Source organism: Ammospiza caudacuta, chromosome 4, assembly GCF_027887145.1.
Source record: "Ammospiza caudacuta isolate bAmmCau1 chromosome 4, bAmmCau1.pri, whole genome shotgun sequence".
Lineage (NCBI taxonomy): Eukaryota > Metazoa > Chordata > Aves > Passeriformes > Passerellidae > Ammospiza > Ammospiza caudacuta.
The window spans coordinates 59207268-59230569 of record NC_080596.1 but is presented as its reverse complement, the minus strand read 5'-3'; the positions used below and the strand labels follow the sequence as shown (position 1 = coordinate 59230569).

The 23302-nt window shown below is 38.2% G+C and overlaps 2 protein-coding genes across 2 annotated transcripts in view; one reads left to right on the top strand and one right to left on the bottom strand.

The window, feature by feature from the left end:
- The window catches only part of ACOX3 (acyl-CoA oxidase 3, pristanoyl), a 31884-nt gene extending 29053 nt beyond the window's left edge, over positions 1-2831 (bottom strand). The window contains exons 1-2 of the mRNA XM_058803164.1: positions 2673-2831; positions 307-473 (exon numbers count right to left, since the gene is read on the bottom strand). Coding sequence (XP_058659147.1) covers positions 307-462 — 156 coding nt within the window. The 5' untranslated portion in view covers positions 463-473; positions 2673-2831. The remainder of the gene's footprint in view (positions 1-306; positions 474-2672) is intronic.
- TRMT44 (tRNA methyltransferase 44 homolog) lies at positions 2764-19840 on the top strand. The gene is made up of 11 exons (XM_058803165.1): positions 2764-3166; positions 5341-5458; positions 6303-6522; positions 7703-7771; positions 9962-10069; positions 11449-11520; positions 14177-14283; positions 14919-15102; positions 15750-16140; positions 16969-17085; positions 19517-19840. Exons 1-11 carry the CDS (start codon positions 2764-2766, stop codon positions 19747-19749), a joined length of 2022 nt encoding a protein of 673 aa, XP_058659148.1. The 3' UTR covers positions 19750-19840.
- The last annotated feature ends 3462 nt before the right edge of the window (positions 19841-23302 follow it).

Below are 23302 nucleotides of genomic sequence, written 5' to 3'. Positions count from 1 at the left end.
AGCAAACAGTAAAGAAATATGGTAGAATATAGTTATTTCTCAATTTGAAATGAACACTCAAATTCTGAAATGTAGCACCTGCTGTTCTCCCCTGTACTGATGTTCTGTAATTAAATGTCTTATGACACAGCAGAATAGATTGCTTAAAAATTCAGCTCTGTTCTGAAAATTAGCTGTGCAAATCAAATTCCTTCATGCTCCATATTTACAGAGCATTATTAACTATACTCCCTTTAAAAAAAACCATACTTAGTTCTACTGATATCTGCACAATTAAAACATGCTTACAATTCTTGCCAAGTTTACCTTCAGCTGGATGACATCTTCACCATCTATGAAAAGTGCCATCTCCTTCCAGTTGAAGGAAGCTTTCTTACGGTATCTGGAAAGGGGGCCTTGAGGGAAATCTGCCAGCAAATTATCCCGTGAGTTTTGGTTGCCAGTCATTTCTTTCTGATTCATTGTTAGCTAAACTGCAGCAAATGAGAAAAGATAAAACACAAACTGAAGCACCACAGATATCGCCTTTTTAGTTATAAAAAGAAATTAAAAGAGTTGTTTAATTAAATCCATGGATTTGTTTAAATGTATGAGTACAGCACTGCAGAGGCAACTAAAATCTTGTCCTTCCCCTTTTCTAATTCAGCTGGCTTGATACAAAGAAAAAGAAAAAATGCCTTTGACCCAATGTAAACGAATTACATCATCTTTGTTGTTAAAATATGAGCTAAAAATGAAACAGGGACAACACTGGTTATCACCATATTGTGTATTAAGAAAGGGGGTGATAAAAGTGAGAAAATAACGTCTTAAACAGCAAATGCAGTAAGGCCCCATGAAGTCTGCTGGCAACTTTGTGTGCATCTATGGGTCAGGCAAGAGCACTACAGAACTGCACAGACCCTGCAAGATTTCCCTGTCAGGAGGTACAACTGCACTGGTTCGGGAGAGAGAGGAGAATTGTGCCTTTCGTTAGAACCTGGCCCAAAGAAATAGAGGCTGATCCTCTGCGGCTTCCAGAAGCTGGTGCTGGAGAGCCCTCTGCTGCTCAGGGCACTCCAGCGATCCCTGCCATCACACACGGCAGAGATCTCTGCTGTGCCTGGGGGAGCAGAAACCATCGGACAGGGCAGCCGAAAGACTGGCTGAAAGAAGCAGCTCAAAGGTACAGGCAGGACATCCTGGCCCAGGGCTGGCCAAGGGCTCACTACAAACTTTGAATATAATGAAGTACAGAAACTACTTCAGCAGTCTGCCTTTTCAACCCCTTTCCCCCCTCCATCATCTTGATATATCTCCTTGATACCTCTCTTTTCTTTCAACCTTATTCTTTTATGGAGGTCATGCTCTAGCTCTGAACAGTACAAACACAGTAGAAGGGAACAGCAGGATAGTATTTCTGCATGTGACTTCCAAATCAGTTCTAGGAAGATGCAGGCAGCTCCAGTACTCACAACAGGTTTGGAAAGAAAGAAAATAAAAAATAACAAAAAGGACATTGAGAAAGTGTTTCAACCTCCAGCCAAATAAACAGATACTACACTTGTAATAGGCTTTACACTTGTAATTGGAAAATAGGCTTTTCACTCATAAAAGAGAAAAAATTACATTGCAATATTGCAGCTATTGCATCTAACTTTATCTACATTGCAAATCAGCAATATTACCCAAATGAGAAAACCTAAGAGTTAATTTTAAAAAGCGTTCTGTACATAAAATATACTATAAATTTTCTGACTTCATGCAATGGTTTAATATAATTTGGCTCCAAGTCAACAGTTTCAAAACCTAATTAAGAAACCAAAACAGGTAGTTGCAATAAGAAAGTAACAACGGGCTGTCCTAAAGAATAACTTCAGCGTTAATTTCAGCCTTGCTCTGAAATTTTGAAACGTGTTTGAAGGTGGAAGTAAAAACCACATTATTTTCAATTTGAAAAGAACTGCTGCAGTTTCACTGCAAAATGTTGGGTTGGAAACCTTTTTCCATGGAAAGCGCTCCTGCTAGTAATTCAAATTCACACCCGGGCACCAAACACGGGTCACAAATCAGAGGGCAAAGGACAGTTTGCAGGGTACTATCCTCAACTATCTCACGTAATAATGACACAGCTCAGACACTTGGTAGCTGTCAAGAATAATGATACTGTACCCTCACGGCTAAGAGATTATATAACCGGTGTTTTACTTTATTTTCTTTTCTAGCGGCTCTGCATTTCCGAGCAATCTGCTGCTGGCAGGGGCCCAGAGCAGGACACCCCCGGGCAGGGCACGAACCGCTTCCCGTGCGGGCTCACGGCACGGCCGCTGTTCGAGCGGCCCGAACTCACGGCGGGGCACGGCTTCTGCTCAGACAGGGCAAACCCAGACCACACAATGTGCTGTTATTTGCTAAAAATGGTGTACCGAGCTGTCTCCCTAATGGGCCGGGCTGACTGTCCGGTGTCAGTCAGCCGTCCCGGTGTGGAGTTTGCCCTCCGGAGCGTTTTCACGCAGCTGTCACAGCGGCACAGACCGTCCCTAAACAGAGCAGCACATGCCGTGACGACCCTCCAGCCTCACGCCCTGCTGGCAGCTCCTCGCGTTTTCAGCCGCAGGACGGCACCGCAGCGGTCTCTTGCGGCACTCAGAGCCTCAGAGCCACAGGCGGGGGCCAGGGGACGCGGTACGTACCTGCGGCCGGCGCCGTCTCCGCCTCGGGAACTGACGAGAGCAGCCTGCGACGCGCTCCGCCTCCTGGCGCGGCGGCGGCAGCGGGCGGCGGATGGGGCCGGTGCGGACGGCGGCCGTGCGGGACCCCGGCGGCGCCGCGCTGCCCCGCGGCTTCTGGGCGGCCGTGCGCGTGTGGCTGGAGAAGCCGCAGGTGGCCAACAGGAGACTGAGCGGCGCCGCTGTCCAGGCGGAGGGGACGGTGCCGCTCGGCGAGGGCGGGGAGATATCGCCCTCCATCGTCACTGCGGGGGCAAGCGGGGGCGACGGCGGGCAGGAGGGGCGAACGGCGGGGGCCGCGGAGCTGGGCCGGCTCTGGAGGGAGGTGCGGGGCCAGCTGGCGCTGCCGCCGCCCCTCGTGGCCTGGGGCGGGCCCGGCGAGCTCCGCGCCGTGCTGAGGACGCTGCTGCCCCGGGGCCGCCCCGCCGCGCCCCCGGCCCGGGAGCTGGCGGTGCACGGTGAGCGGGGCGGCGCTGGGGGCTGTGAGGGGCTGGGGCTGTCGCGCACCTGTCCCCTCAGAGATTGTCTCGCACATGAGAGAAACGCCCACTTTTCCCCCTGTTTGTGGGAACGACGGTGGACTTTTGTCCCTGTCGTGTACCTAGGGTTTATTTTTTACCTTTCGTTGTTGCGCCAGGAAGCATTAAAATTTCAGCATTGAAATACAAATTAGAGAGGCCAGGGAGCTGTGGCACTCAGGAGCTGCTGCCCACGCTCATAGTGCAGGCCTAATGACAGCTTTGCCAGGGGTGACTGGAGTGTTGGGAAATGCGGAATTTCTGAACAGAGCAGGCTGCTGTGACAGCTGCCTGGCCAAGTAGGAGTGTCTGTATCGACTTTCTTCATGTTTAGTATTGCTTAATGTGAAGGATGCGTACTTTATGATTGGCTTTTCACAAATATTAAAATGAATGTTATATGTGTTATGTTAGAAAATTATGCTGTATTAATTTTTTAGTAATGTGTTAAATAGAGTTATAATGTTAAAATAGAAATTATATTATGTAAGATGATACTTTTCTTTGAAGAAAGGACTCGCAGCGAAATAGCAGCCACAAGACACCTGAATCTTTCAGAGAAAGAGAATTTATTGCTCTTTTATCAGAAGAAATTAACTTCTTCCTGCTTTTCTCAAACATGAAGATGCCGTTAAGATTAAGAGGAAAAAGTTGATGCTGACCAGACAAAATCCTTTGTTTGAATAGAATTTATGCATCATGTATGATGTGTATAAATATGTAACAAATTATTGTTTTTAAGGGTTAATCCTCTGTTAACGGGGGTCCTTTTTTGGGCTTAGATTGCCCAGAAAAAGGTACCCAGATGTCCGTAACCGTTTGTTTCTGTTGTCTCATATTGTCCTAATCCAGATTATCCAAATTATTATTACTCTAATTATACTGCTATTTTTATAACCATTTTATTACTATTAAACTTTTAAAAATTTAAAAACAAGTCATTAGTTTTTTTCACATTCAGAAAGAATCTCGATTTGTTGGTTTTTGTTGGGTTTTTTTTTAATGTTTTTGTATGTGTGAGGGTTTTTTGTTTGTTTTTGTTTTGCTTTGTGGTGATTTTTCTCTGTATGATGGTAAAATGCCCCAATAAATCCTGCTAATATAAACAAACTTGCATAGGGTAGAACTTGACACTATTTTTAGATAAATTTTGGAAAGCTGTTGTATGGATTAAATTCTAGTAGTAGTGTTTTGGAAAGAATCAGAAGTCCAGAAAGAAAAAGAAGTCCAGCTCAACTTACAAGTCAAAAAGACTGATAGTCATTTATGGGGCACACTTGGGATGTTCTTGAGGCCTTTGATTCTTACCTGATGCCTTCAAAAAATAGGTGCCTTTAAAAAAAATATTATATGTTGCAGTTTTGATTTATTTTTTCTTTTGATGCTAAGGGAAGATGCTCCTGAGCTGCACCTATAGAGCATAGAGAAAGCCTAGGAGATTTAAATTATTTTTTTTTATATTTTTAATGTTTTAAAATTATTTTTAATTAAAATATTTTAGAAGTGGTATTGCTGAGGATGAGATGAGATAGCAAGACTTAACATTTACTCTATTGCTAATTAATTCTTTCTTGTCTAACTCAGAAAATTTTGGAGTCTATTGAAAATTGATTGTGTAGCCAGTGTAGCATTTTTACTTGCAAGAAGATTTGTTTTGATGTAATTAAAAAGACGTTTTCAAAACCGAGAACTTAGGAAGTTAGTCTGAAAAAGTCACCCTGGGTAAATAATAGCTAAAAAGATTTTTTTTAATTTTTAGAGGAAGTAATACTGCATATACACCTGCTTCCCAGGACTCTGGACTTGCTGTGGGATATTAATATACTAGAAAAATCTTATTGTTTAGTTTTTACTTTATTAAAATAGGTGTGATGAAAATGAATACTCCTGGTCAGCCCTTGATATTTTGGGAGCATCATGCCATAGAATGCTAAATTTGGAGAATTCAAATCATCCAGTAGTTTCAGAAGTCAGGAACACCAAGAAACAGATCTATTCCTGGCATTGTGCTCCTTTCTCTGTTGTTTTAGATCTTGCCTCAGTGGTTTGCATGCAGAAGTTCATTTTGGTGCTGCACCATGGAATAATAAACCCTTATTTGCATATCTTTTCAGATGTTTACAATGGAACTGTGACCTTTCTGCCTTTGGAGGAAAACAGTGAAGGAAAATACCTCGTTAAAAAGTCCAATATCTATCAAATTCAACTTAAACACATAAAAGATGAGGAATGGTAAGTGTGGGGTGAGGAGAGGAAGCAAACAAGAAGTTATTGCAAGAGTCACACAATGGTTTAGTATTGCTATGTAGGCAATTTAGATTTTATAATTTTCTGCTTGATTAGTAAATTACAGTAGTGGTGTGATGTGAGTGCACAGTGTTCTCTAAAAAGAAACATGTACAATACCCAGAATAATGTAAAACAAACTTGTTTCACCTTTGAATGTAAAGATTGACTGTACCTTTGTGTGATTTAGAAAAAATATGCCTCTTGTGATCACAAGGATGTAACAGTGCCTGCAGCAGTGCCTGTGAGAAAGGGTCTGTGGGTGTCAGTAAGGGGAGGGTCAAACCACAGTTGCTGTAAGTGCCTGAGCTTTAGTCATTGAAATGTGGACCAGTCACTTTGGTCCTGAGCATCCAGGGATGCTCTAATAAAATCTGAATAATGTTAGAGATGATGAAAATAATGAGTTGTGACAATGGGTATATTTTTCTCTTAATTTTGCCTGTTATTTTTCAGGAATTTGAAAAGTTGACTTTCATTGTGTAGTGTTTGGCTGTCTTGTGAGGTCAGGTTGCTCATCATCTGTGAGTCCTCATTTATTGTGTTAAATGCAGGCTGGACTCTTATGTACTATCTTTGAATTGGGAGCTAACAAAATTCAGAGGAAACTGTTCCATTATTCAGTAATTTCATTGGTTTGTTATTTCTCTACATATTTACTTATTCTCCAGTCTAGTTTTATATCCCTGATCTGCTGATTTTCTCAACTTCATCCTTGTTTTCTCTGTCCTTGAGATAGCTGAAATAATGAAATGCTGTATTTATACTAAGTTGTTTGTTTGTTTTTAAGGTCTGTATCTGTTGTAGCTCCATTTCCAGAAAATTGGTTTTCAGATGGAATTGTGTACCCCAAACTAGCATGGCTTGGAAATGAACTTTTGTCCAAACTGGCTAAATGGTCTGTGGAGCAAAAACCTAGTGAGTTTAAAAGTACACTCTCACTCATTTCAGTAGCAAAATACAGCAAGGTTTATCAGGACCTCAAAGAAAAGTACAAAGAGATGGTAAAGGTAAGTTTAAGCAGTAAATGCAGTAATGTTGTCCTTATTTTTTTTTTCTTTGTGTAATGAAGCTGCTTATTTCAATTTTTTTTTTTTTTTTAATTAAAGAAGCAATTTAATTATAATGTATGTTTTTCGGTTTTGTCTTTTGGGGTTTTTTTTAGGCATATATAGAGAATACAACAGTTCAGTACTTGCACAAACTTAATTGGAAAAGCAGGACTTAAAGCCAAATTCACAATAAATATTTGGATATTTTGGATGTATCACTTGTGATAAAAAGGAAGAAGTAGGTCAGTGGAATAAATAGAAATCCACATTTTAAAAGGCATAAATAAAACACCTCCTTCCCCAAAACCTTTCGATACTATCTTAATATGTGTTTGAATTAGAGGAGCAGTGTTGTGATTTTTTTTTTCTTATCCTGGAGATCCTGAAGAGCAACAGAGTGCTGTATGAAGTAATGTCTGTATTCTTGCAAACTTGGCTCTAGCTGCAAAAAAATTGGTCAATGCTTTTGTAAAACATACAGTGAAAATGCTGAAATGTTTTACTGTTAATATTTCTGTACTAACAGGAAGAAACAAAGCAGAGGAGAATTAGAGTTTTGGGTAAGGCAACAATTCAGTCTTGAGTTCTGTAGTAGAATTGCTGCTGTTGAGCATTTTAGTTATTGTTTCAATTCTTTGTTTACAAAGTAACACTTAGGAATAATACTTCAACTTTCTATCTTCCTACTTCAGATTTTGATTCTTCATGTTCTGTTGTGCCAGGATAATTCCAGGTCTTTTCCTTGTGAAAAGAAATTTACAAATGTTCATGTTCTCAGTGTTGCAGAGGGGTAGATAAGATTTTTTTTTCTGTGAGAAAGTTAAGCAAAAGATACATGGTCTGTTACAGAACACATGCAGCTGTTTACTTGTGACCTGCACATGAGGAGCCAAAATATTCATAGAAACTTTATTGTTTGGTTGAATCAAACAGTCTTTATGTTCTCTGGGTATATTTTAATGAGGTTAAAGTCCAAAATCTGTTCAGAAAGTCCTGAAGTTCTGTCCAGAAGTCCAGAAACATACTGAAGTGAATAAATATCCAAATTGCTGTGTCTCAACATTTTTAAGGTTATTTCAGATGATGCAGAAAATAAATTTTTATCTATTTTTTTATTCTATTTTTTTTTTTCCTGAAGGTGTGGCCTGAAGTGACAGATCCTGAGAAATTTGTCTATGAAGATGTTGCTATTGCCACTTACTTACTGGTAGGGAACTGCTTTACCTAATAATATGCTGTAAGGTTATATTTCATGATAATAGAACCTCTCTAAAGAAGATCATTTTAGAGGTAAACAAAAACTTCTTGGTAAATATGAAGATCTGCAGTCTTCTCTCACAGGAAATTTGTCATCTACATACACAAGATTTATTTCTTTCTTAGTGAAAAAGTCAAAAACACTATTGTAGAAGTGATAAATTGAATCAATTGGAGATTAGGATTGATTGTTTTATAAATTTTTCTATTACTTGTTCATTTGATATTATGAACAAATAAATACGTAGTGTTTTTTACTGCTATGCCTTTTCTCTATAAAATTTCAGCTCAAATCCCATCTTCAAGTGTAATAAGGTCAACTGCAGATGCTAGAAGTGCAGATAAATGCTTGGTGTAATTTTCTCAAGCATCTATCTGCTGGAGATTCTATGTAAATTCTGCCACCTGCAATTCTTAGAAACATCAGGTTTTTAAAAGGCAGGCACATATTTTTGTTTTCCATCCAGGGTATGGATGGAAACATGTCTATATTTGAACTATACTTGTAGCATCTTACCTAAATCAGTATTTCTGAGTAAGTTAGCTCATTTATAGTACTCATTGAGGACTATTTAATTTTGTTAATTAGGTGTTTAACATTCAACCTGAGATACTGGCTTGTGGAAAGAGCTATATAATAGACTCATCTTTACCATTTTTACCACCATTTTAATATTCAGTGTTGAAAATTAGGAGTTCAGTTGTAGCCACAAGAAAATTCTAGAGTGATAGCATTTTTATACATGTAATTGTTGGTTTACAGTGGTTGTGTTTTGGCTAATATAGCAGTAGTTTTCAGAGAGTTATTAAAGTCATTCAATATGCAGCTTATGTAAATGAAAACTTAAAGTATGGTATTAATTACCTAACCTGCTGCAAAATGTTCAGGTATTATTTGATGGTATATGAAAGTCATTGTTAAGAAGTACATTACACAGGTGATTTTCTAAGGAAAAGTAGGTCCAGTGTAAAGTTTTTATGGGTTAATGGCATCTGCATGTGACCTCATTTTATTTTCCAATCATATTGACATCACTCACTATGCAGGAGCATGGCCAAGGGCATGGCTGTTGTGTTGTGAAAACCTCTGCAGGAATTGGGGCATAGGTAGGATCTGTGAAGGAGGTAATTAGGGATTTCTGCATACTGCCTAGAGTGCCACAGTGCAATGATTGGTAAATCTAAAACCATAATCCATGAGATTAGCAGACTGTGTTTATCTTGAGCTTTTTTCCTTCTAGCAAAACTGACAATGTTACAAATACTTATTTTCATAGTTAAGTACTCTTCAAGATTTTTGGTAGTCATAGTGAAAAATCAGAGTGCAGAGTTACAAATGTGTGATCTCTAACTTCTCATTGAAGAAAAAAGAGTTGGAGAATGGTGAAGGTTAATCCATATTCTGCAGAAAAACAGCCACTTATTAATTATGGATTATATATCTGTGTAAAAGTACCTACTTATGTACAGATCAGGGACTAGAATTTCTTAAATGCTTTGGGGTCCCTTAGCTGGTGTAGAATTTGGGGCAGTTACCTTGCTCGGTAACACTGTTGCTTTGTTCAGTAAAAGGGATGTTACATGTACCAGTATATCACTAAGTGATTACAAAGAATATTTTGGGGTTTATTTTCAGCTCTGCCATCAATACTTTCTTTAATACAGTGGATATAAATGCATCTGTGGTGTTCTTGCAGAGACACTGATGAAGTTTACTTGATACTTCCCTTGCTTTCCACTGTTCTGCTCTTGCATCCATTGTTTCAGCAATTTATTTTACATTTATGTTCATTCTAGCCCAGAGTTGTAAAGCCCTGATTAATTTCAACTCCTGATTACTCAAAACAGAGTGGAGGATGTGCTTAGCATTTAGAAAATTATTGATATTATGCAAAATAATTCTTCTTTCACTCTATAAACAGTGGGTTTCTGTTTTGGTGGGGTTTTTTTGTTTTGTTTTGGGGTTTTTTTAGGTTTTCCTTTTTTTTCTCTAAATTTATTTTACCTGTGAGTGCAGTGAACATTTTCTGTCAAATCTGCATTTCCAGGTTTTCTTTTTCATCTCAAATAACTTTCGATAAGGTTTCTTATAGGGAAACTTGAGAGCAGAAGCCTAATATGTTTTGTTTACTCTTCTTAGATTCTTTGGGAAGAAGAGAGAAAAGAAAAAGGATTGACCAAGAAGCAGTCATTTGTAGATCTTGGATGTGGAAATGGTTTGCTGGTTCATATTCTAAACAACGAAGGGGTAAATAGAATGATTTTAAAAATAATTATTAAAAACTAGTGTCAGTATTCTTGTTATGCTTTCCTTTTATTTGGCATGCAAATAGCCAAAATAAATTAATTCATGTTGCTAAAACTGGGTTTTGTCACTCTAGTTACTAACAGAAAATCCTACCAGAGGATTAGATCATTCATTTATTTATCTTAGTTAGTGTATTTAATTTAAATTGAGGGCTATTTTTTCTCAGGTAAGAAAGTAAAAGGAAAAAGAAAATGTAATGGAGTACTTTAGTTATGCAGAAAGGAATGTGAAATTTCAACATACCTCTCACAAGATGTGTTCATGAACTTATTTTTATCCAAACTGAATTCTACTTGTGATGTCACAAAATGTTTTTCTGTATCTTTGAAAGCAGTCCTGAGATTTCTTAATTAAAAATGCCTAACAGCATGCTGTACTTTTTGGGTTAAAAATGTAGCAACAGCATAATTCAGTTTGTTGAGGCACGGTTTCTGAAATAGCAATGACAGAACAGTGAAACTAAACAAAACCCATTGAAGGTGGGTCTGTCTGTTTCAGAAAATTGCATTTTCCACTTTTGGGCAACATGGGGAAATTTATAGAGGAAATGAATATCTCTTATTAGGGAGACATCAGTGGGGGAGTAGGGAAATGTTCCAAGTTCTCCTAGGACAAAGTTTCTATTCTTGTGTGGCCAGAAAACTTTTGTGTAACATAAGCTGCTGTTTTCCATGTGGATTTTTCAATCAATCAGTCATTCCTTCAGCGCTGACAAACATTGACTGTCCAAAAATCATGTATGAGAGTTTTATGAGACTTTTTTAGGAATTGATTTTTCTTAGTTCTGCATGAGATTCTTGGATTTCAAATACTACACATTCTTCATTTCTTGTTTTAGTTTCCAGTCTATTTCCTCTTCCCTTTAAATCAGATGGGGGAAAAAACTGTTTGGGTTTCAGTAGCTGAAAGGTGGTTCTCCACTAGGGACTGCTTAGAGTAGCATTTTTCTTTGAGCTCTGTGGATGCTGCAGTACTCAACTTGTGAAAGGCTTTGATGTTTTAAAAACAAACAAACCAAAAATCAACACCTCTGTTTTTACATTTGTAGAGATAGAGATTTTCAAGAACAGTCTCAGTAGGTGTGCCCAGGTAAAATATTGAACCAGATATATTCTTAAGGTTTCCTAGTTATTCCCTTCATATTTCAAAGGGAAGAAAGGGAATAAAAGTATTCAGATGAAATGGCAAAGCTGGCTTTTGTTATGTGTCTAAATTTTAACATGAATGAAATGTTTGAAGTTACTATGTACATTTACTAAACCTATTTGAAATTTCTGAAAAAAGTAGTACTTAAGAGTATTTTTGTTCAAATATTTCAGCATCCAGGAAGAGGAATTGATGTGAGGAGAAGAAAAATATGGGACATGTATGGACCAGGGACACATTTAGAGGTATTATGCAAATGTATGTCAGTCTTACTGATCTATACATTTATTCATTTGTTCATTGTTTCAGGATGTATTGATGCAAGTGTAAGGAAGCATACTGGTTACACACAGTTGTCTAAAGGGACCCATGGGTTTGTTATGCTGCTAGCCATATCCCTTGGAGGTGGAGTAAGTTGTAAAGGGAGAAAAGTATGAGAAGAATATTGTATTGTACCCTTGCATCTTTGCAACTTGCTTGTTTCTCAGCCAAGAACCACTGGCATGATTTCGTACAGACATGCACACCATGAAACAAGCTTTCTGTTTACCAGATGATCAGTATTAAGCAGCTTTGTTTGCACCACTAGTTCATAAAAGATAATAAAACCACTCAAAATTTGGGATAATTGGTTGAAAGTGATTCTCACCTTCTAGTACTATGTTCTGATTTGGGGGAAAAATTGTTGTTGAACCTCAAAGGAGGCAACATAAATAATTGCAATAAAAGTCTTCAAAAATGAACAAAATGTGTCTGCAAAAGGGATTATATTTCAAGTTTCATGTTATCATTTTTATGAACAATTTGAATGCAGGAACATTCACTTTGATTCCAAGCATTATTAATATGATACTCATTAAAGTGTGGTGCCAATGAGCAGTTGCCCTTCAGAGGTGAGGTGTTCCTGGTTTTTGTTCTGCAGGTCTAAAATTTCTTGCTCTGTTCTGTCAAAATTGTCATCTACCAAGACAGTAAAAAAATTTTCCATCTGTAGTTATTCTCTAGTAATGTTATTTAAAGTTCATTCAATATATTATGAGTTGTTCATTCAACAATGAGGATGCTAGCTCATTAAATTAGGAAAGAACCTCAGTTTTCACAGATGGGAGGTCACAGATTTCAGTGTTGTGTAGCCTTCTCTTTGCCACCCTGCTATTTTGGGTACAAGTTGCCAAAACTGCCATATTCCTTTACTGCAGTCTGCAAGCAGATCTTCCTGAAAAGCTTCAACAGGCAACCCAGACCATCAATCTGTGGTGCTCCATCATTCCTGTTGTACTCTACTAAGTAACATCTGATCATGATGAACAGCATTGTCTCTTTGTGTTACATGTTCCTATTTCTGCCTAGAAAGAAAGAAACTATAAAATATATGCTGAAGAAAGTGATGATTGATGCTAGAAGGAGATAGACCAGGAACAGGAAGGGTGAAAGGATTTTGCAAGGCTCATGTAGCCACAGGAGCCACAGAAGGAAAAAGCACCTGCCCACGGCCTGTTGTTACCCCTGAAGCTAATTTTGGTTTGATCTTTAATTACAGCAGAGTTGCAGGGTAGATGTTGCCACCTGTGTGGTTCAGTACAGTTCTAACAACCTAAATGGATGTAACAGGTGGCACTCTGTGCTTCCAAACTGCTGTCAGACACGGTGAATAAAAATGTGATTAGGAGTGGCTGTCAGAATGGGCAGTGGGGCACTGATAATCCATACTATGCCTAAATTGAATGATCAAAACTGAAATATAAAGTATGAGCATTGTGTTTAATCAACCTTAAGAAAACACTTACCAAAGCCTTGGTAATTTAACATCCAGTAATCTGCCAAAAAAACTTGTTACATTCATTATCTAGAAATGTTTATACATATCTAAAAATGAGCTGTAGTATTTAAAGAGAACAATTTTAAGTGAACAATCACCATATTGGTCCTTAAGAGGGATTTAGAAAGTAACCAAGATAGTCTGAAATTACCTAATTAGTGGTTTTGTTTTATTTTATTCTTTACATGTGAAATTCACGTGTACATGTGAATTCTAAGCTCTTAAAACATATCTTTTCTATATAAAGAGAAAAGATATGTTTTTTTAGAGAGAACTTTATAAAGAGAACTTAAAGAGAACATATCTTTTCTATATTCTAGAACTTTGCCTAAAGGACTGTGGAAATTCAAATCTAAAACTTTTTTCAGATTTGCCCAATAATTATTTTAATGTTCATGCATATTTTTAGGAAAGAGTGGCTACTTTAATGGTGTCAACATCTTTCAGTACTTTCTCTTCTGAACTTAGTTCAAAGTGAGAAAATGTATTTGTGAGGCATAAACATTATAGCCAGTGTAGAGCATTTGAATTTAGCCTGCATGAAGAATTCATCCTCTTGGTTTCTTTTGTTTGTTATTGTTTTATTATATGTGAATGATAGCATGTGAAGAGTGGTGTTCTGTATACTAGGATTTGATTTGGGCAGCATCTGTGAAGGAGGAGAAAATAACAATGAAGCTGTGTTCTAATTAATTGCTGTGTGAGTCCTACAGGCTGCAAGACAGCAAATTAAGTGTCTCTCTGACAAACTGAATTCAGGCATACAAGTGATAGAAAGAGATTGGCAAGCAATCATAATTTAGTGTATGATATTTTGTTTATATATATTTAAGTGCCAGATATCTTAATCAGAGTTGCTCTTCTACTGTTTTGCTGACCCATGTTTTGTGGGTGGTTTTTGCTTAATTGCTTCTCTGTAGCTATAAAAAATTGCTAACTGAGGAAAACGTTGGTGTCTGTGGTGCTCACTCACCTTGTATTTGTCAGCTGGTATTACTTGATATTATTGCTTAGTGCTTTAAATAAAATGCTTTAAAGAAACCTGTAAGAGGATTCACTTGCTGTGTTGTTCTGTTTTTTAGGAAGCTACAATCATTCCAGGTGACAGTCATCTCTTTCCAGACACTGACTGGCTCATAGGAAACCATTCAGATGAATTAACACCGTGGATACCTGTAATTGCAGCTAGGTATTTTTGCAGAGGGAGGGGAGTGGGATGGAAGGAATTAAAAAAACAAACAGGCAGAAAAAACCCAAACATTCCCCACCCATAATTACATATGTAGGCTTGATAAAAACTGTCAGCTTTGGTTCCACACCAGTTGTTCTTTTAAGACTGGCTGCTTTTGATGCAAGTTGATTATTTTTACAAAGCGTTTCTGTGGAGAAGTGCAGATGCAGTATTTACTTTCTCATAGAATTCAGTGCAGTATTTTGCTTTTGAAATTCAAAAACCAAACCTGTTCTTTATTCCTCCTATATGAAGCTGTTGATTGTCTTTTGTTGTGTTTTTTTTCTTGTAAATACAAGCTAATGGTTCTGCCTTCCCTCATGCTGTTGTGCTCTTTACAACCAGCAAAAGTAATTTAGTTTTACTTCTGCAAACTAAGTTGGCAAAGTAGGTTGCTGCATCAAATACTTTGTGAAATGGTATTTGTGACTAAATTAATCTTTTGATTGAAAAAGGAAGTTATAAATATTACTTCATGAAGCTCTGTATTTAATAAAAATTCCATTGTTGCTTTCACTTGATAGGTTGTTTGTTAAATTTTTTGTGTTTTCTGAAGTAACTTACTCTTCAGCAGTTTGTTATCCTTCTTGTAGGTCTTCCTATTCATGTTGTTACTTCGTGCTGCCATGCTGCTTCTTTGATTTCCATGGAAAATACAGCCGAAGACAATGCAAGAAAACTCAGTACAGAGAATATCTTGATTTTGTTGCCCAAGTGGGATTTGTATGTGGCTTTCATGTGGAAGAAGATTGCCTTAGAATTCCATCAACAAAAAGGGTAATTTTGGCCTCTGTCTTTTTTCTTAAATCTGCTCTATTTGAAGCGTATGGATGTTTGTTCATTGTTATTGTTGTAAGATAAGACTATAGTCAGCTTCATTACTTGATACAATATGCTCTGAAAAGAGATTAAAAATACTCATTGTTTGCTTGGGAATTACGCTCTTAATGTTATAGGTACAGTCCCTATAAAAAAGAAAAAACAACAGGAAAAAATGAAATGTTTCATGATTTTCTCTTATGTCACTCTATATGATGGAAAACTTAAAACCTAAATTTTGCCTTAATTTTTCTAGCGGCCTGTCCTACTTTTTTGTACTTATTGCTTTTTTTCTTGTCCGGTGAAATTTAAATTGAAATGTTCTGAGTGGGAAGAGGTGTCCAGCTTTAAATAATCTGAGGGTCAGGAACAATATTTTTGCTGTGTGATTTTATAGCATGATGGATTATGATTTGTTTACTGGATTTCTTCTGGGACACCAATATTCAAAGACTGGAATTAAAAACCCCTCAGGTGTTACTGAGCATTGAGTTGGTATTGGATTTTATTTTAGTAGTGAGAAACTTGCATAAACATGTGGAGTTTGTGGGGCTGGGTGTAAGTACAGGACTCTGCTGGTGATTTACTTGTTTCTGCCAAAATAGGTCAGTTTTGTAGGGAAAAGCAGGACCTATCCAGCTGCAGAGCGTGCTCTGATTGACGAGCAGATAACACAGTTTATTAACAGTCGTCGGACCTGTGCTGTGGCCACGTGTGACAGAAGGCTTGGATTTAACCATGAGCATCACTCTGGTGGTCTGTGCAAAGAAGCAGGCTCAGAACCTCCTGAAGATGAGACTGAGACAGCTGGTACAATTTGGATGCCTGGATTTCAACCCAGAGGAAAAGTAGAACAAGTCAGAAATTGTGCTTCACTCCCTCGGGACTTTGTAGATGAAGTGGTTCTCAATGTGGCAAACTTGCTGTTAAATGCAGCCCTCCATAAATCATGTTCTGATAAACAGGGTGGAAATATGAATACTTGGAATCAAGGAGGTGAGGTTATCTTTCCTTTACACTATCTTTAGATGGCAGAACATGTCTTTTCCAGCAAGTTTACAAGTTTTTGAATAGATTTTTAGGAAACACTGGGAACAATACAGTAGCAATCAGAGGTGCTTTTTTCCCACTATGTTTTATTGCATGTAGAAGAATATTTTGAGATTGGTTTGAGTTTTTTTCCTGGTTTACACTTAAATACTATTATAGAATTGATTTTTATTAAACCAAACCCAGCTAAACCCACAACTCTACCCTATTTAGGGAGAATATTATGGTTTAGAATATTAACATAATAATTCGCTATACTTCTGTAAGAGTTTGTAAGAAGTCCTTCAAAGTGTCATTAGGTTACAACAAGATTTGGAATTTTTAGTTTAGTTTTAGGAACAAAAAGAATGTTAAGCTGCTGTTAATTGTATAAGCAGTCAGTTATCTGACTACTACCATCTTTCCATTTTCTTCCATCTGTTTTTATAATTTACTCACTGTAGTATGTCATATGTTACTGACTGGGTCTTGTAACTACATGCTTATAAACACTTCTTATTGCAATGAGGGTTACATGCTACTGTAAAAAAAGCAGAGCAAATAAAAAGTGTGTCTTACTGTGGAAATTCTGACCTGAGTCCTGTAAAATGAAAGCTGCTGTTTTACAATATGCATGTAAAATATATTCCATACATCATATTGTGAGAAAAAAGTTGCTGCAGTCCTGGTAGATAATTCTGACACTCTGCTCATAATCATTACCTTATATAGAAGTTGAATTGTATTAAGGTTTTATAGAGAAGTTTTTAATTATTCTACCACTTTTTATTGCAGAAAGCCTTTCCTTGAGAGAAGTGGCAGAACACTTGGATAAAGAGGTTTTAAAAAAGCTGAAAAGTGAATATGGAGGCCTGCAGACACTACTCAAGAACAATCATCAAGTATTTGAAGGTAAAGGAGTTTTGAGTTTTGGTTTTTCTTCTCCTTAATTATTTATTTTATCTCTTCTATATGCAGTTAAACTTAACTGAAAAATTACTGTGGTGGTGGTTTTTTTAACTGCTTTTTGTATCTTTGCAGAAAACTGCATATTCTTTGTGTCCATTGCTCCAAGATATTGTTAGTAAAGCTCTTATGAATTGAGATTGGTAAGGCATCTATCAGCAAAGTGTTCTGCACTGACTGTATCTGAAAAGACAAGCCTTTAGTTTAGGTGGCTGATTTGATGCTATTCTTTGACCTTTTATTCTTTTTTCTTCCTATGAAGTATTGATGGTTTTGAGGCTGTCAAATACAGAGCAATATTACTAAAGCATTTAGCTGAGGCTTAGTCTGACCACACCAAGCCCCAAAGTGTAAATGCTGACATGAAGCAAAATCAGCCTCCCTAAGAACCTGTAATTGTGAGGCTTGATGTGTTTATAAAGCTTGTGTTTGTGTAGTTTGTGGTAGCATGGCAGAAAGAACTCAGTAGCAAGTCTCCATGGCTGGCTGAGTTTGTTTATAGCAGTTTTTTGGGTTTGGCTTTTTTTTCCCCTGTTGTAATGTGTGGTGACAGTGTGTTTTTGTGTCATTTGTGCTTTGGGGCTTTTTTGTGAGTGTGAAGTTTTGCAAAACTAAAATGTAGCTTTGCAGTAATACGAGATGTTCAAGGTTTTATCAGTATTAAAGCTGCTTCAAATTTCAAAATGTGTTATGTCCTAACAATTCTGTGTCTCCTGTAAAATACTGATGAACTAATCCATGGAAAGTAATCCTGAGTATGCAACCTGTTTGTTGCCAGTGGTCAGCTTAAGCAAGTTTAGCATCCACTAAATATTTGTGTACACTTGGCTGATAGAATCCTCCTGAGTTACCATCCATTAAAAAGAGTTGGTCACATGGAGATTTTTATATGTCTGAATTTGGTTTCCTATCATTAGGAATAGCTGAAATAGGTTTTGCAATGTGTTACATTGTAAATGGAATGAGCATCTTAAACTGGCTTGGAGGCTGTGTGCACATTACATATGAAGAAAAGACTGGGATTAAGTCAGACCATCTCAGTAATTTATGTCACAGGGCCTGGGGAGAGACCACTTGATTGCTCCCTTAGTTGCATGTCACCATAACAAGAAACTTCTGGTGGTCTCCAAGGACATTGCTCCTGCCCAGGAGGACAGAGAAGAACATAGCTACAGCTCTTTTGTCATCTTTACTGATTTTTTTTTTTCTTTTAAAACATGGAAGTGGATGGATGTACACACACACCAAACAGAAAGTGGGTCTTAGAATAATTGATCAGTGGCAGTTTCTTTAGATCAGGTATCTTGTCCAATACAAGACTGATTTTCTAGGAAAAAATTATGTTTGATAATAAATACCTGTTAATTTTTCTTCTTCTTTTGTGAGGAAGCTCAGCTGAAATTGCTTCTTGATTGGCTTAGTATGAGTTCAGACCTGTCTGTGTATCACAAGGGAACCTGGAGACATTAATTCATCAAGGGCAGACTGTGTGATATTCAACTTCCACTGGACTTGTCACTTTTTGAATAGCAATGATCAGAATGCAGAATGGTATTGGTTAACTATCCCAAGCTACAAGTGTCTGAGAGAGAAGGTGTGATTGAAGCAGTATATGAAAGTAGAACATGGCAACTTAAAAGTGGCAGATTCTTCCCTCTTCATTTTTACTGTTGTTTGTCATCTGTCGTTTTCTTCCTCTCTGGCTAACTTCCTTTCATCTGTTTTGTTTACTCATTTAAGGAGTTGACAGAGATTCACAAGTGTGTATGTGTGCAGTTCATGGTCCTAACACAGCAAATGAATTTAAAAAACCCAAAGTGCTGAATCCTTATTAACCAGTGATAACTGAGTGCTGGTTCATGTGAAGGATTAGACTTGTCATCTCCTTGGTGCAGTGTGTTTTTGGGTCAGTGAACTGTGAAAGTAGCAGAAGACACTTGCTGGTAATCACATTTTAGATGTGGAATCATAAAGTTAAAAACATGGGAAGAATTACAGTTCTTGAAGTTAAAACTTCTTTTGTTAGAACTTGCAATCTAAGTTCAGATGATTTTACTCTCAATGATCCCAAATGCTATATTTAAAATGAGCTAAAAATTGTCTACAAAGATGATGCAAAGGTGCCTCAAACTATTCAGCATCGCAATGAAACATCTCTCAGGGAAATCAATCAAGTCTTCTTTTTACTGTGTCTGCATTGTCTTTGTAGTGATTTGTTGTTACTTTTCTGTTTCTGTGCAAATGGCTCATCTGGTTTTGCCTGAGTGATCCATTTGTAGAATGTTTTTTATTCACAGAATGTCACTACAATTTTTTCCAGTATAATTACTATGGATGTCTATTAACAGCTGGATTTTTGTTTGTTTTTAAATCTTAGTTCTGAATGGGAGAGTTAATATTCGTGACTGGAGGAAAGAGAAACCACCAAGTAAAACTAAACCTGAAGTGAAGCGGCGCCTTTCAGCTGAAGCATTTAAAACACGCCTCTGTTGGTTTTTCATTCATCATCCTGATGGTTGTTCTTTACCTTCTGAAGCTTGCCCATATGCCCATGGGACTGAGGAGCTAAGGCAGTCTCAGATGATTAAGAAAAAAAAACATATACAGTAATAAAATGTTGCAACTTGTGTTTAGATTTATGTACATAAGAGAATTTATGATTGACTTTGGGACTGCCTAGTGTGTGAACATCTGTACAATATATAGCGATTTTCCTCATTTCTGTGCATCTTATTTTGCAGTTGGTTTACAAGTTCTCCTGTATTTCTAATTCTTTATTTTTTTATTAACAGCTAATAGGTATAGTAAAGTACATATATATTTTTGGATATACAGCTTGTCTAGCTTGCATTTATATAAGTAGAAAAGTTTAAAAACTTAATTTCCTGGGAAACTCCTCGTGATCCTTAATCAGATCAAAAGTACATGATGCAGCATTTTCAAGCCCTGAAAATTAGCCTGTTTTGTTCCACATTTTCAAAGAGTCTTAGAGAAACTTCTCTGTCCAGAGTGCCACTCTGGCAGCCACACCTGCAGCACCTGAGCTGGGGCTGAAGCCCCTTCACAGCAGGCAGCTCCAGTGAGCCCAGGGTTATCCTGCTTGTCTCCCTACATCCCCCACGCTCACACAGTCAGACAAGGTTCCTTCACTCCCTGGCCCCAGGATTCCCATGGCACAGGTCTCAATCCTTAAAATAATTTAAACTTTGTGCAACAACAAAACAGCTCAAGCTGCTGCCTCTGATGAGGGACTTTGTACAAAGGAACTCCTGGGTTTTTATACCCTCACAGGCTCAGCACACAAAGTCTGGGGATCCTCAGCTCGTGCCTCATCTCTGAGTGTCCAATGCTGCCACAGGTCCCCAGGCCCTTTCCTATGTGGAGGGTGGCATTTCTCAGCCTCTTGCCTGGGGCTCCCACCACTCAGAGCTCAGCCTGCAGTTCACACTGCAGCTGCTCACCTTGCTACCTGCACTGAATGTGTTCCTCAACAGGAGGATTTATGGTTTGTTATAATTCATAGTGGCTCTTGGGAGTCTGGGAATCAGAAATGAGAGAGATTTCACTCTTTCATGGCTTGATAGCTTCCTTTCCAAATTACTATGCAGTAATAATATAGAATACCCTTCATAGTCCTTTCCTTGCATTTTATTTTGATTCAAAGTAATTGGTTTGCAAGAAGAATTTTCTGGGAAATTACTGTGGAAGCCTTCAGATGTAGATGTAGGTTATTAAGGGTTTGTAGGCCACACTGTCATAGATGCATAGAAAGAGTTGTGTTGTAAGCAACCTTAAAGATCATCTACTCCCCTGCCATGGGCAGGAACATCTTTCACAGATTTCTCAAAGCCTCATCCAACCTGGCCTTTACTTATTTTCAAAGTAAGAAGTAAAAGTAGAAAATCTGTTTAATAATATTAGGATGATGAGGTTTCTGTGTATCAGATATCAAAGGAATACTTAGCACCTTGAGCAACTTTTAGCACCTTTGGTAGAATATGTTCTTTAAAAGGTTTAACTTTTAAATGCACATCCTAAGAAGAATACTGAAGCTGATGAAGGGTGTAGAGAATATGTCCTGTGAGGGGCAACTGAGAAACTGAGGCTTGTTAGTCTGGTGAAAAAGAAGCTCAGAGAGCTCTTATTAGTCTCTACAGCCTGAAAGGAGGTTGTAGCCAGGTAGGGATCATACTCCCAAGTAACAAGCGACAGCTTGAAAGAAAATTACTTCAATTTGTGCCAGGGGAGGTTTAGATTGGATATGAGGAAAAACCAAAGGACTTGTCAAGCATTGCAACAGGCTGCCCAGGGAAAGGGTGGAATCACTCTACCACACCTGGAGGTGTTTAAAAGACATGTAGGTGTGGCATTTAGGGACAGGGTGGTGAACTGACAGTGCTGGGTAAATGCTTGGAGTCAATGACCTTAGAGATCTTTCCCAATTCTATGATTCTATCAACTTACCAGTGAACCTAATTACTACTCAGTGGCAGTCATTGAACTGGTGTCGTTGCTCATACCTGTTAAGTACTTGTAAAGTTCAATATGTGCTGTACAAGTTTTGACAAGGACTTGTGTTCTGGCCCGGTTGGTACAGTGATAGTGTGGAAACTCATCTGAACTACTGAGACAAGACTTTGATTGCAAAAACCTACTGAAGAAAGGCAAGATGAAGGTTACAGAAGAAAGTTGCTAAAGAAGAAATGTGGAGGTGGGTGCAATGACACAGAAAGTGAGTGCAGTGAGATCTAGGGGTAAGAGTGAATAAGCCATGTGAGGACTCTGTAAGACCTCAGGGAATCTGGACAAGAAAGGAAGGAAACAATTGAATACAAAGCAGAGGAAAAATGAAAAATTACACCATAAACACTTTTCAAAACAGTTCCATGGACCCTAGCTTCAAGCAGCAGGGTGCACTCCATGGCATGAAGATGAAACAGGCTCCAAATCTCTTGGCAGGATAGGACCAAAGAACTGACTGAAGTGCTGCATATTATCCTTTTTTCCTTTGCATTTTTCTTCTGATCTTGAAAGAAGCAGCACTTGCTAGATCACAATGAACCTGATAATTGCAGCAGCATCTTGCTGATGGATCATGTACCACGTTATCCAATATGCTAAGTACTACAGGTAGCTGTCCTACCACTGCCAGGAGCTGTGGTGGGCTCTGAGCCTTTCCCATAGCTCTGGTTTGCAGTGATGTGTTTGGTATCACATCCTCAGTTCAGCTCTTATCAGTGCTGTGTTACAGACAGTACGGAATTTGTGCCTTTCAGGAAAAAAGAAGTACCCTGAGGTGAATTACCTAAAGGAGCACATTGAATGCTGTTCAGTGAAGGTTATTGGACTAAGGGAAAGAATAGAATAACCCAAGGAAACTGGAACTGCCATGAAAGAGGGCAGCACAGAAAGGGAACACAACTGATAGAGTAGTTACTGTTGTAAGAATCAGAAAAGGTTTTTGTCTATTGAGAGGGAAAGAGTTGAGAAAAGAGAGGAAATTGTGTGAACTTGAGCGTGGTCAAAGGATGAGGTTGCCTGAGTTAGCCTTTGTTTGGCTATGTGCAGAGTAAGAAGAATCTCAAGATGCTTATTTATTGTGGTAAACATACTGGTGTGTTTGTCGAGGAGGAGACCCCTGTAAAATTAAGTTTATGCTGTCTCCAGATGGAGATTGTTTCCAAATGGTGCAAAAAGGAAAAACAGACTTTGAGTTATTTTCCAGTCATAGGTGTCTACCCTGATAATGCACCTTGGTGTAGGATGTGTTTACTTGAAAAGGGAGATTTCCTGAGCTTGCATGTGGGGCCTTTTAGGTAGGCTTGGAGGAAGTCATGGTTAAGAAGCTGGAAAAAAAGGTTGGTTTTGAGGCTTTTTTTCCTTCTTTACACTAAAAGAGGAATGAAATATGTGCTTGACTCATTGAAGTTGCAAATATATGCATGATAAGACTAGTGAACTAGTTTTAAAACTATTTTTATTTGTGCAATGCTATGAGAACTGAAACAGCTGCTGTTGCACATAGGCTTTGTTTCTGAACTCATCAGCATTCAGCTCTGGTACAGATGTGCGAGGGCCGTTCCCCGCCATGTGTGGCATCCTTGCAGGTGGAGAGCCAGCCAGCAAGTCTCCTGGAATTACAGAAACTTCCCTGTCATTTGCA

Excerpts from the sequence above, each read along its gene's own strand:
- TRMT44 (XM_058803165.1), top strand. The coding sequence starts at position 2,764 with ATGGGGCCGGTGCGGACGGCGGCCGTGCGGGACCCCGGCGGCGCCGCG. Across the intron at positions 15,103-15,749 it reads GAATTCCATCAACAAAAAGG|GTCAGTTTTGTAGGGAAAAG; the intron begins GTAATTTTGGCC and ends CTGCCAAAATAG. Across the intron at positions 17,086-19,516 it reads CAATCATCAAGTATTTGAAG|TTCTGAATGGGAGAGTTAAT; the intron begins GTAAAGGAGTTT and ends TTTAAATCTTAG.